The 13,404-nt window shown below is 40.5% G+C and overlaps 1 protein-coding gene across 1 annotated transcript in view; it reads right to left on the reverse strand.

The window, feature by feature from the left end:
• Positions 1-8,776, reverse strand: part of PTH2R (parathyroid hormone 2 receptor) — a 110,871-nt gene extending 102,095 nt beyond the window's left edge. Inside the window, exon 1 of the mRNA XM_082396368.1 lies at positions 8,603-8,776. Within this exon, the coding sequence (XP_082252494.1) occupies positions 8,603-8,665 (63 nt within the window). The 5' untranslated portion in view covers positions 8,666-8,776. The remainder of the gene's footprint in view (positions 1-8,602) is intronic.
• Between the last annotated feature and the right edge of the window lie 4,628 nt (positions 8,777-13,404).

Consider the following 13,404-nt stretch of genomic DNA (forward strand, 5'->3'; position numbering starts at 1 on the left):
TATAATTAATGCCATTTCAATCAACCAAAATATTCATAATCTCTGCAGGACCAAGAAAACTTGGGAACTACATTTTATTACAGAGAAATGTTTATTTTACTTGACTAAATGTTCATTTATTCAAGTGGTGTTTATGATTTCTTGCTCTGTGCTGGCCATTTGGGATAAAAAGGAGCAAAAACAAGTACAGCCTTTGCCTTCATGAAAATTACAGTCTAGTAAAGGAGAAAGAGTAATTACACCATGATCACAGAAAATGTTAAGTTACAACTCTGAAAAACGCTACAAGAGAAAGTAAGATATACAGTGTTCTGAGAGCTTATTGTAAGGACATTTTGCCTTACTGGGTAAGCCAGGCTTTCCTGAATAAGGTACACATGAGCTGATATCTAGAGAACAAACTGGAAATTAACTTGGTGATGCATACAGGGGAAAGAATCCAGGCAAATTCTTGAGAGAGGGCAGACAAGGGACTAAAAAGTTGGCCAAATAGTATTAAACAACATTTTTGTTTGTTTGCTAGACATTTGAATTTGTTATCCTATATCTCATAATAACAAAAGTATTTGACTTAGTTGCTAATTTAAGAAGCAATATATAATAGCCCTTCTACCTATGATTATGAAAACACTTACCAATATTTAATGAGCATCTACTGGTACCATTCACTCTAGAAAAGTGATTAAGAATCAGTTCCTGCCCTCAAGTAGTCCAATATCTGTGACAGGAGCTCAATACAACGAATATGACATTTTTTAAAGAAATAACATATCATTTGTGACTTAAAAATTACATGTTATCATTCAAAAGTTCTATACTAGCCTTACATTTAACAACTTAACAAAATTAGCAATGATGTTACTTCTATTAAAAACCTACAGTAACTATCATACTTAATGATATATCTTTAGAAGCATCCCACTGAAGTAATAAGCAAGATAAGATGCCCACAATAATTACTGTTATCATTCAACTTTATATGGAATTTCTAGCTAATGTAACATAAGAAAAAAGATAAGAAGAAATAACAGATAAAGGCTACAAATAAACTTATCTACAAAATAGAAACAGAGTTACAGATGTAGAAAATAAACTTATGGTTACCAAGGGGTAAAGGGGGGAGGGATAAATTGGAAGATTGGGATTGACACATACACACTACTATGTATAAAATAGATAACTAATAAGGACCTACTGTATAGCACAGGGAACTCTACTCAATAATCTGTAATGGCCTATATGGGAAAAGAATCTAAAAAAGAGTGGATATATGTATATGTATAAAAGACTCATTTTTCTGTACACCTGAAACTAAGACAACATTGTAAATCAACTATACCCCAATAAAAATTACAAAAAAATAAAATAAAGTATTCAAAACAAAAAAGATGTACCTTCTAGAAATTCATGAAATACTAGTTCTCAAAAACAATTTTATAAATCCTCCCTGCAAGGAATAAACCAAGTTAACTAAAGCAGCCAGAATTTGAGTTCCATTTTACCATCTACTGGCTGTATGACCTTGAGCAATGTAGTAGACAGGTTCTGTCCTTCAGTTCTTTTCCTGATCTATACAAAGTGAACAAAATAAAATCTACACTATTGGACTATAATCAGAGATAAATAATACGATGGTAAAACACAGTCACAGATGAAGTGCTCAGTAACTGTTTGTTATTAATGTTATTATTGTAAATAAAAGTTATCTCTAAAATAAAGAAAGAAAGAACAGATACAGATATTGGAGAAAATAGTTACTGTTCAGGAATAAACTTCATAGGTATGACTCAATAAATAAAAATAATAGAAATTCTCTATACCAACAATAACTAATTTAAAGTGTGGTAGAAATTATGGTAATGATGATGACGACAACAGTGATGGCTGACACGTACAGTGAGCAAACTCTGTGGCAGGCACTACATTAAATGCTTCTCCTGAGGTTTTCATGTAATACACGTCAAAAAAAAATAACTGGCATTAGGTCGTCCCATTTTTTTCCTTTTTTTATCCCATTTTTTGGGATGAAGAAACTGAGTTTTTGAGATAAGTAATAGCATGAGAATAGGAAACACAGATTCCAAATTCAGTTCCGATCAGAAAGTCCATAATCTTGACCATTTTGTGTAGTTCCCTCTTCCTCCAGAAAGCTATGATTTACTTTCTTTGAGAGTCGATAAAATTCTATCATCCAGTGGACTAACTGGCAAGCTCAACATTTAGCCTGCTAGTTTGTCAGTTATTAAGACAAGAGATCTCTGGAAACACCCAACTCCCTCAGGGTTGCTTTACCAGCAGCTCTCTTTCCTCCATCTTTGTGACCAGATATAGGTTCCACTGCATCATTTGTACCCAGGGCAGTCATCTCTGATCCTTAGAATAGAATGACATTTTTTCAATTAAAACTGGAGTAAATGATCAGAGACTTGAGTTCCAAGTGGGATCAAAGAAGATGAATAAAATACAAATTACCTTAATCAAACATTTACGGAGAACCTACCACCCAAAGGCACCAAGCTAATTGTCACAGAGGGTTCCAAATTGCTTATTAGCCCCTTTTCCCCTGTGAATTTACAATTCAGGGGTAATCTTATAGAAAACCAATCTGCATGTCTTTTTTCAAACTAGTTAGCCAACCCTTTTAATTCCACTATACTCTCACTGAGAATATCATTCTTTCATGTGGTTTCAAGTACTCCCTATTTAAAACGGAATGATGCTAAATCCAGAGCTTCTCTTAAACTCCATAATCCAATATCCAACCATCTCCTAAATATCTCACAGGCTCCACCAACTCAGCTTATCTAAAAATCTAACTCATCGATGACACCTGCCCCAACCCACTCTTCCTTCAGTTGAATGTACCTTCTACCTCTCGAATCCATCTGCTTCCCTGCATCTCCACTTCTACAAGGACACACCAGTGATTATAAGACTGCTGCAACTGCCTTATGATTAGCTGTACTGTCTTCAGAACGACTTCTTCAAAGGAGGAGATAGGTGTTAATCAAGGACTCATATTAATAAATGGCAAACTATAACATCTATCAGCATTATGAATAAAATGTCCTATTGCTATCTGAAGGAGCTGGGTTCTGAAAAAGAAAGCATAAGGAATAGAAGGAAGAGTGTTGCAGGCAGAGGGAATAGCCTTTCAAACTTCACATACACACACACACACACACCTTTTAAAAGCTTTCACTTACCCCCAATCTTGTTTAGAAATTATCTCAACCTCATAATCATTCCATTAAAAAGCTCTTTACTAACTGGCTGATAGAAGGAAAGAGGTGACATTTTCATTATCAGACACCTTAAGGCTTTTGTTGTTTATGTTTTTAATTTTAATACTCTCACATTCTATGAGATAAATGTCATTATTGCCCCCATTTTATTTATTTATTTATTTTTGGCTGAGTGGGTCTTTGCTGCTGCGCGCGGGCTTTCTGTAGTTGTGGCAAGCAGGGGCTACTCTTTGTTGCGGTGCACGGGCTTCTCATTGCGGTGGCTTCCCTTGTTGCGGAGCAGTGGCTTCCCTTGTTGTGGAGCACCGGCTGTAGGTGTGCGGGCTTCAGTAGTTGTGGCACGTGGGCTCAGTAGTTGTGGCTCGTGGGCTCTAGAGCGCAGGCTCACTAGTTGTAGCGCACGGGCTTTGTTGCTCCGCGGCATGTAGGATATTCCCAGACCAGGGCTCAAACCCGTGTCCCCTGAATTGGCAGGCGGATTCTTTCTTAACCACTGTGTCACCAGGGAAGCCCCTGCCCCCATTTTAGAATGGAGGAAATGGAAACTCAAAGAGGTGAAATGGATGGCCTAAAGTCACACTGCTGTTAAAGATTTAAGAAATAACTCAGAAAAGGCAAAAACTAAACAGGGGGGAAGAAAGGAGATGGATTCTAGCAGATGACAGAACCAATCAATGCTCAAGACAGGGGAATAAATGGCATGTATAGTTAGTTGAAAATGTTCTACTTTTATCCACAAAGAATTGAGGAAGCTCTGAGGAAATGAGACCTACTCGCTGTACACTGCCAAGAAAAAGCCACATCTGGCTCCTCCCATCTTGCTGCTTCTGGGTCCCTGGGGCTGAAGAGACTACCCAGAATTAGTGCAGTCATCAAGAAGTCTACCCCTCAGGGATACAAGGCTTCTCTATAACTAGAAGACAAATGGGAAAAGTTCCGGTTGTCAACAGGAAAGAAGAACAAACCAACCATTGGATCTTTGACAAAAATAGTGCTTATGGAAATAAGCACGATATAATAATATATAATGAGCAGTCAAGTTCCAGTTTGATTTTGCTAAGGGTAGTCCCCTGGCTCACCACCTTGGAAAAGCTACGATGACCCAGTTATGTCTTCATTCTTTTTTTTTTAAATTTATTTATTTAATTTATTTATTTTTGGCTGCATTGGGTCTTCATTCTGTGTGTGGGTTTTCTCTAGTTGTGGCGAGCGGGGGCTACTCTTCCTTGTGGTGCGCAGGCTTCTCACTGCAGTGGCTTCTCTTGTTGCGGAGCACAGACTCTAGGCGCACAGGCTTCAGTAGTTGTAGCATGTGGGCTCAGTAGTTGTGGCTTGTGGGCTCTAGAGCGCAGGCTCAGTAGTTGTGGCACACGGGCTTAGTTGCTCTGCAGCATGTGGGATCTTCCCAGACCAGGGCTTGAACCCGTGTTCCTGCCAATCCCCTGCATTGGCAGGTGGATTCTTAACCACTGTGCCACCAGGGAAGCCCTATGTCTTCATTCTTAAATCTACCAATAATGGCTTGTTGGTAATTCCATTTATTATCACCACAATTTCCAATACAGCATGTTGCTTTATTTGATTGAATGATTATCTATCCCCTTGTATCTCTATACCCAACTCCTCCTTCTCTACCTTCCCATACACAACCATTTACGTGAAATATATATACAAAATATTAACTAAATATGTTGATACAATATGTATTGCTGTTTTATGTGCATGTATTTGAATGTACGTAAATGGTAATATACATCTCATTGTTTCTGTGCTGTTATCTCAGCCTATTTTAAGGATCTCATTCATGCTGCTTTGTGTACATTGAATCCATTGCTTTTTATTGCTGCCTGATACCCCACTGAACACCCAGATTGTTCCCAGCTCTCTAACACCACAGAATTATGCAATAACCATTATGGACCTGTGTGAGAAATTCTTGGAGAAATAGACCCAGGGATGGATATTGCTGAGAAAGAGCATGTGTGTATACATAACCAGCTAATCAGTGCCCGGCTGATCTCCACGATGAGGGCACCAGTCTGAGGGGTGGGTTCAGGAGCAGAAGACCCTGTGTGACTCATGGCTACTCTACTTGTTAGCTGTGTGACCCAAGAAAGCTACATAACATCTCTTAGCCCCATTTTCTCATTTATAAAGCGTGAACAATTTACAGTGCCTAGCTCATAAAGTTACTGTGAGAATTAAAGGAAATAATAATAAAGTGCTTACACAGTATGTGGTATGTGGTCATCATTTTCTTCCCACCCAGTAAGAGATTTCTGACTTTCCAGGAGACCCTGAATCGTCACACTGGAAGGTCAGTAAAGCCCATCCTCCTAACTGCACCAAGGAAGAATGGAGAGATCAAGTTTCATGCCCGAGGAGGTTGCATGTTATCAGAGGAGGGATCTGAATGCAGCTTTCCGGGTCCTCAGGCCAATGCTCCTTCCCCTGTACCAGAATGTCCACGGTGGTGCTGGGATTCCACTCAGGCAAAAATGAGTAATAACTAGAAAACGAAACCTGCCCTGCATTGGCATCTGCTCACACCTGGTCCTCTATGGAACTGATGTACTTCCACTCAGTATGTCACGAGCTCCTGGGAATTTTTTCCAGTTGTGGTGATGGATTTGTACTCACTTCCTCTCACACACTGTCTGAGAGCCACACTGATCTGCAGCCCTGGAGCCTGGAGAAGGTGCCTGCATCACGTGGCATCAGCCCATTCTCAAGCCCAGCAAAACCAGTGGTGTTGTTCCTTGATAATTTTGTAAGGGAGGGAAAAGCCATGGAGGTGCAACACTGAGACAGTCCTTCTAGAAAGAACCAGCTATCTGTCTGGAAGGAGTGCAGTTGGCTGACAGCCTCCAGCTGCAGTGCTTTCAAGCATCTGTCTCAGCTCTGGATCCCAGTCAACAATCATACAAAAAACCCTAGCCGATGACTGAGCACAGCGGAAGAACCAGGACCTGGCCATTTCTTCACCATGTGGGATGCCTATGACGGGCAACCTTTGCCCCAGAGCTCTCCATGGGGTTGGCCAAGACTTTGTCAGGTTTGCAGCCCAGTCTGAGGCTCTCCTTGTCCAATCCTGCTTCCTCACCCCGTTACCTTTCTCAGGTTTTACCCTCCAATAAAGAAAATACTACACATAGTCACACAGTTGTCCTCATTACCGTGTGAAACTCTGACTCTAGGAACTGCATTGCTGGGCTCTTCAATGATGCCTGATGCATGAACTCATGGCTTTTGAACTGTGCACTGAGGCAAAGGCAGCATCTTCATCAACCAAAAACCACAGGGATACTTAAAACAACTGCAAGTACTAGCCTACGTTGCCTATTGTGTAATGTAATCCAATGTTTGCCAGATAGTAAACATTTATTCTACACAAGCTCATTCTGCTTGGATGAGTTTCCTTTGTTGTTCTATCAATATATTAAAATTTTTAATATATGTCTTTGCTGGGAATGAAGAAACTGAAGATCAAAGAAGGTGTCAGTGTGTCAACGTAAATCACTTTAATGTAACCTTCAAGTTTTGTTTAAAGTGCCAAAAATGTAACGTATTATCACAAACTCATTTCACATAATTCTTAATCTATAAACATAAATGGAAATGGGTTTTAAGCAATGGGCCTTAACCAGAGGCGATCTGGCCTCCCAAGGGACGTCTGGCAGTATCTGGAGACGTTTTTGGTTACCACAGCCAGGCAGGGGTTGGGAGCTGCTACGGGTTTCTAGTGGAGAGGACAGGAATGCTGCTAAATGTCCTACAATGTACAAGTCAGCCCCCATAACAAAGAATTATATGGCCCAAAATGTTGAGAAACCTTGGTTTAAAATTATAGAAAAAGTGTTCAATGTCCTGATTGTTTTTTTGAAAGCTAAATATTCTTCCCATAATCGTACAGTGATTTTCTTCTTCGTTGTACTAAACAATGTCTCTCTATTTCCTTAGAAAAAGCAATCTGGAACGCTGAATAAAATAAATGGCTAGAGGTCACTTGTCCCTTATACAAGGAAGTGGTGTTTTCAAGCATATTATCCAAATATCTTATGAGAGAGAAATGCAGGAAATACATTAGAGATCACCCGAGCTCTATAACTGTCACCAAATTCTTAGAGTTTTTCCATTCATTCATATTCCTTCTGTTACCTTGGTGAAACTTTTCAGGTTGGAGCATACTCTACTTTTGAGCATTCACTGACCATCTTATTAGTCAATGTATAACACACATCGTTTGATTTTTTTAAAATATTAAGTTCACTTGAAATACCCTGGTCATATTAGGTAAAGCCCAGTATTTAGGAGAGCACCTATTTCTATTAACGTATATAGCTATGTGGTTAAAAAACAAACAAACAAAAACTGCACGTTTAGAATAACAAATTTAAACTGGCCATTTGAAAGCCAAGAACATAGTATTAAGTTTAGACAGTACCAGTACATAAATTAATGCCTTAATTTTCTCATGGGGAAAGAATTTTTTAAAAAAAAGAAAAAAAAAAAAAAAAACCTAATTTGGGGCTTTATTTGACGGTCAAAGTGCGCCCCCTTCCGAACAGAAAAGAGAAATAACGTTGATTTCCATTTAAAGTCACAGGGCTCTTAAATTGCATTACACTACAAGCATCTCTTTCTAGCTCATCTAAAAAGCTGAGTGTAAACCCTACATTTTATTTGACTCAAAAAAATGTGAGAATGAATTGTGGCTTGCACATTAGAAAGGCTCCATTGTGAAAGATCACCCAGAAAACCTCTAAACGATAATAGCAGTACGAAAATGACAACTACCATTTATTCTAAACATAACAACTCAGCTTTAACAAGTTATATATATTTTTCTATCTAGTCTCCTCGCTTTAATGATACGTGATTCTGTAACAGGAAGAGTCAATTATCCTTTCAGACAGTGGTCACAAACAATCCTAGAAATCTAAGTTCTCAGAAGTGACGGTAAATTACCAGCAGACAAAAAATAATTTGAATTAATTAAACGGGGATCAAGGAGTCTAAGAGTAAGAAAAGTTCTTCACCTCTCAACGTCACCCTCCTGATCCAGAACGCCGTTGTTCATAAATATCCTCTTACTTTGCAGATGCCAAGATGCTGGTCGGAATAGTGCCCACCCCAGGACATCATTCACCTAAAGCATATCTTTGCAGCTCCACTAAATGCCTGTCAAACCTTGCCGGGTGCACTTGTGTGTGTGTGTCTGTCTGTCTGTCTCTGAGTGTGTTAGTGCGTGGATGTGTAAGCGTCAGCGCCCGCGCGCGCCTTGGTCTCGGCCGCCCTAACGCTGAGAAGCGGCCGGAGGCTCCGGGAAGCAGGTGCCGCGGGACAGGGGCTCTTACCTGGGCTCTGGCGAGGAGGCAGCCGCCGAGCAGCAGCCACCCCCACAGGTGGGTCCCGGCCATACCCGAGCCAGCCCGCGCGAGGAACAGACACACTCTTCCCGAAGCCCGGGGAAAGCTTCACACTCGCAACTTGGCCGGCGCGAGGCAAACTTGTGGCCGGGAGCGCGGCGCAGCTGGGGTGTCGGGCTCGAGGCCACTGGTCGAGGGTTCCCCGGGGCCAAGCTGTCCGTGCCCCGTGCGTTTCGGTCTCCGTCCTGCCGCGCGGAGGCTCGCGTCTCGGTTGCTACTTCCGGGGAGAGCTGCTCGAGTCCCGGCCTTGACTCGCGGCCCCAGCGCCCAGTGGATCCGTGCGCGCCCCGAGTGGCTGCAGGAGCGGCGGAAAGGCGCTCGCGCTCCTCTTCCGAGTCTCTCTGTCCCGCAGCCCGGGGGACCCGAGGGCGACAGATCCAGAGCGCTGCTGCCGCCACCCCCGACTCACACCGTCTCTTCCTCCCTCCACTCTGTCCCAGGTTCCAACGCCCTGTCTCTAGGGGCTCCCTGGGTCGTCGGGAGTGTCCGAAAGTTCCCGTCTATCCAGACGCGCGCTGACCACTAGCCACCGAGACTTGGGCAGTGTGGTTAAAGGTTTCCGAGGCCAGGGGCATTCTCCATCCAGGGCTCTGGGCTCAGCAGTCTCTACAGCGCTAAAGTTCTCTGGTTGCCTTTCTCCTAACCACTGTCATAATACTGTGCGTGCGTGTGTGCGTCTGTGTGTGAGTGAAAGAGAGAGGGAGAGAGAGAGAGTCTGCTCCAGCAGAAATCTCTGGGTCGAAAAATTTTTGGATCCATGCATTTAAAAAAAGACAACTATTTAATATTCTTTAACAGTTTTTTGTGTGTGAACACCTTCGTTTGACACAAAGTTTTTTTCTTTATTTTTCTTACAGGCATAATCATCAAGATGCCAGAGACCTTGCTTCACAGACATTGAGTTGAAGAATATACAGTCTCCGAGGATCTGATACAGTTGGGAAGGAATGAGTCCCACAGATGAAACACGAAAATCCCCTCACCTCCTCTTCACAATGAGGATCTGACATTTGCCACCACTGGCTTTCATTTGAGTGCCAAAGTGAAAACTTGGTTTGTTTGTTTGTTTAATTATTTATTTATTTTATTTTTGGCTGTGTTGGGTCTTCGTTTCTGCGCGAGGGCTTTCTCTAGTTGCGGCAAGCGGGGGCCACTCTTCATCGCGGTGCGCGGGCCTCTCACTATCGCGGCCTCTCTTGTTGCGGAGCACAGGCTCCAGACGCGCAGGCTCAGTAGTTGTGGCTCACAGGCCCAGTTGCTCTGCGGCATGTGGGATCTTCCCAGACCAGGGCTTGAACCCGTGTCCCCTGCATTGGCAGGCAGATTTTCAACCGCTGCGCCACTAGGGAAGCCCTGGGTTTGTTTTTAAAACAGGTAACTAATGACTGGCCAGGTCTAAAACACTAGAAATAGATGACTTTCATTTCTAATTCTATGTGTGTGAAATAGTTCACTCCTATCTCTATTTTTATTGTTTATAGTACAGATATTTGTTATAAACGATTTCATGTGCTTTTTGAAAGTAGCAAGATCTAAATCAGGGTTCCTCAACCCAGGGGATGCGGACCCATAGCGGTCAGCGGCCTGTTAGGAACCTGGCGGCACAGTAGGAGGTGAGCAGCTGGTGAGTGATGGAAGCTTCATCTGCCACTCCCCATAGCTCACATTATATGCATTTTCTTTCATTTCAATAGTGTTTTAAACAGCAAGTACAAATAAATGTCTTCTCCATTCACTTTTTTTGGAAACTCAAGGGAAAAGATATATTTTAAATTTCTTAGTCACATTTTTTATTATAATACATATTCGAAGAGAAAATTTTGCAAATGCATAAAGTCACAAGGAGGAAAATAAAATCCAACCAAATTTCTTTACCTAATCTTTTGTCTACTCATAATTCTTTTGAATTAAGATTGGCCTTGTACTGTACATACCATTTTTTTAAATAGATCTTTACTGGAGTATAATTGCTTCACAATACTGTGTTAGTTTCTGTTGCACAACAAAGGGAATCAGCCATATGCATACACATGTCCCCATATCTCCTCCCTCTTGAGTCTCCCTCCCACCGTCCCTATCCCACCCCTCTAGGTGGTCACAAAGCACCGAGCTGATCTCCCCGTGCTATGGGGCTGCTTCCCACTAGCTATCTGTTTTACCTCTGGTAGTGTATATGTGTCAATGCCACTCTCTCACTTCGTCCCAGCTTACCCTTTCCCCTCCCTGTGTCCTCAAATCCATTCTCTACGTCTGCGTCTTTATTCCTGGCCTGCCTCTAGGTTCTTCAGAACCATTTTTTTTTTTAGATTCCATATATATGTGTTAGCATACAGTATTTGTTTTTCTCTTTCTGACTTACTTCACTCTGTATGACAGACTCTAGGTCCATCCACCTCACTACAAATAACTCAATTTCGTTTCTTTTTATGGCTGAGTAATATTCCATTGTATATATGTGCCACATCTTCTTTATCCATTCATCTGTCGATGGACATTTAGGTTGGTTCCATGTCCTGGCTATTGTAAACAGTGCTGCAGTTTTACTTCTTATTTTCCAATTTGTATTCCTTTTATTTCTTTTTCTTCTCTGATTGCTATGGCTAGGACTTCCAAAACTATGTTGAATAAGAGTGGGTAGAGTGGACATCCTTGTCTTGTTCCTGATCTTAGTGAAAATGCTTTCAGTTTTTTACCATTGAGTATGATGCTTGCTGTGGGTTTGTCATATATGACCTTTATTATGTTGCAGTAGGTTCCCTCTATGCCCATTTTCTGGAGAGTTTTTATCATAAATGGGTGTTGAATTTTGTCAAAAGCTTTTCTGCATCTATTGAGATGATCATATGGTTTTTATTCTTCAATTTGTTAGTATGGTGTACCACATTGATTGATTTGCGTATATTGAAGAATCCTTGCATCTCTGGGATAAATCCCACTTGATCATGGTGTATGATCCTTTTAATGTGTTGTTGGATTCTGTTTGCTAGTATTTTGTTGAGGATTTTTGCATCTATATTCATCAGTGATATTGGTCTGTAATTTTCTTTTTCTGTGATATCTTTTTCTGGTTTTGGTATCAGGGTGAAGGTGGCTTCATAGGATGAATTTGGGAGTGTTTCTCCCTCTGCAATTTTTTGGAAGAGTTTGAGAAGTATGGGCGTTAGCTCTTCTCTAAATGTTTGATAGAATTCACCTGTGAAGCCATCTGGTCCTGGACTCTTGTTTGTTGGAAGATTTTTAATTATGGTTTCAATTTCATTACTTGTGATAGGTCTGTTTATATTTTCTAATTCTTCCTGGTTCAGTCTTGGAAAATTGTACCATTCCAAGAATTTGCCCATTTCTTCAAGGTTGTCCATTTTATTGGTATATAGTTGTTTGTAGTAGTCTCTTATAATCCTTTGTATTTCTGCAGTGTCAGTTGTGATTTCTCCTTTTCCATTTCTAATTTTATTGATTTGAGTCCTCTCCCTTTTTTTCCTGATGAGCCTGGCTAAGGTTTTATCAATTTTGTTTATCTTTTGAAAGAACCAGCTTTTAGTTTTATTGATCTTTGCTATTGTTTTCTTCATTTCTATTTCATTTATTTCTGCTCTGATCTTTATGATTTCTTTCCTTCTACTGACTTTGGGTTTTCTTTGTTCTTCTTTCTCTAGTTGTTTTAAGTGTAGGGTTAGATTGCTTATTTGAGATTTTTCTTGTTTCTTGAGGTGAGATTGAATTGCTATAAACTTCCCTCTTAGAACTGATTTTGCTGCATCCCATAGGTTTTGGCTCATCATGTTTTCATTGTCATTTTTTTATATGTATTTTTTTTAATTTCTTCTTTGATTTCTTCAGTGATCTCTTGGCTAAAATTTTCCGAGCCTTGATTTGTGACCCAAGATGTGATCTATCCTGGAGAATGTTCCATGTGCACTTGAGAAGAAACTGTATTCTGCCATTTTGGGGTGAAATGTTCTATAAATATCAATTAAATCTATCTGGTCTATTGTGCCATTTAAAGCTTGTGCTTCCTTACTTATTTTCTGTTTGGATGATCTGTCCATGGTGTAAGTGGGGTGTTAAAGTCCCCTACTATTATTGTGTTACTGTCGATTTCTCCTTTCATGGTTGTTAGAATTTCCTTACGTATTGAGGTGCTCCTCTTTTGGGTGCATAAACATTTATAATTGTTGCATCTTCTTCTTGGATTGATCCTTTGATTATTATGTAGTGTTCCTCCTTATCTCTTGTAACAGTCTTTATGTTAAAGTCTATTTTATCTGATATGAGTATTGCTACTCTAGCTTTCTTTTGATTTCCATTTTCATGGAATATCTTTTTCCATCCCTTCACTTTCGGTCTGTATGTGTCCCTAGGTCTGAAGTGGGTCTCTTGTACATGGCATATATATGGGTCTTGTTTTTGTATCCATTCAGCCAGTCTGTGTCTTTTGGTTGGGGCATTTAATCCATTTACATTTAAGGTTATTATCGATATGTATATTCCTATTACCATTTTCTTAATTGTTTTGAGTTTGTTTTTGTGGGTCTTTTTCGTCTCTTGTGTTTCCCGCCTAGAGAAGTTTCTTTAGCATTTGTTGTAAAGCTGGTTTGGTGGTGCTGAATTCTCTTAGCTTTTGCTTGTCTGAATAGCTTTTGACTTCTCCATCGAATCTGAATGAGATCCTTGCTAGGTAGAGTAATCTTGATTGTAGGTTTTTTCTCTTTCATCACTTTAAGTATATC

The sequence above is a fragment of the Balaenoptera borealis genome (assembly GCF_965194805.1).
Source record: "Balaenoptera borealis genome assembly, chromosome: 6".
Classification (NCBI taxonomy): domain Eukaryota; kingdom Metazoa; phylum Chordata; class Mammalia; order Artiodactyla; family Balaenopteridae; genus Balaenoptera; species Balaenoptera borealis.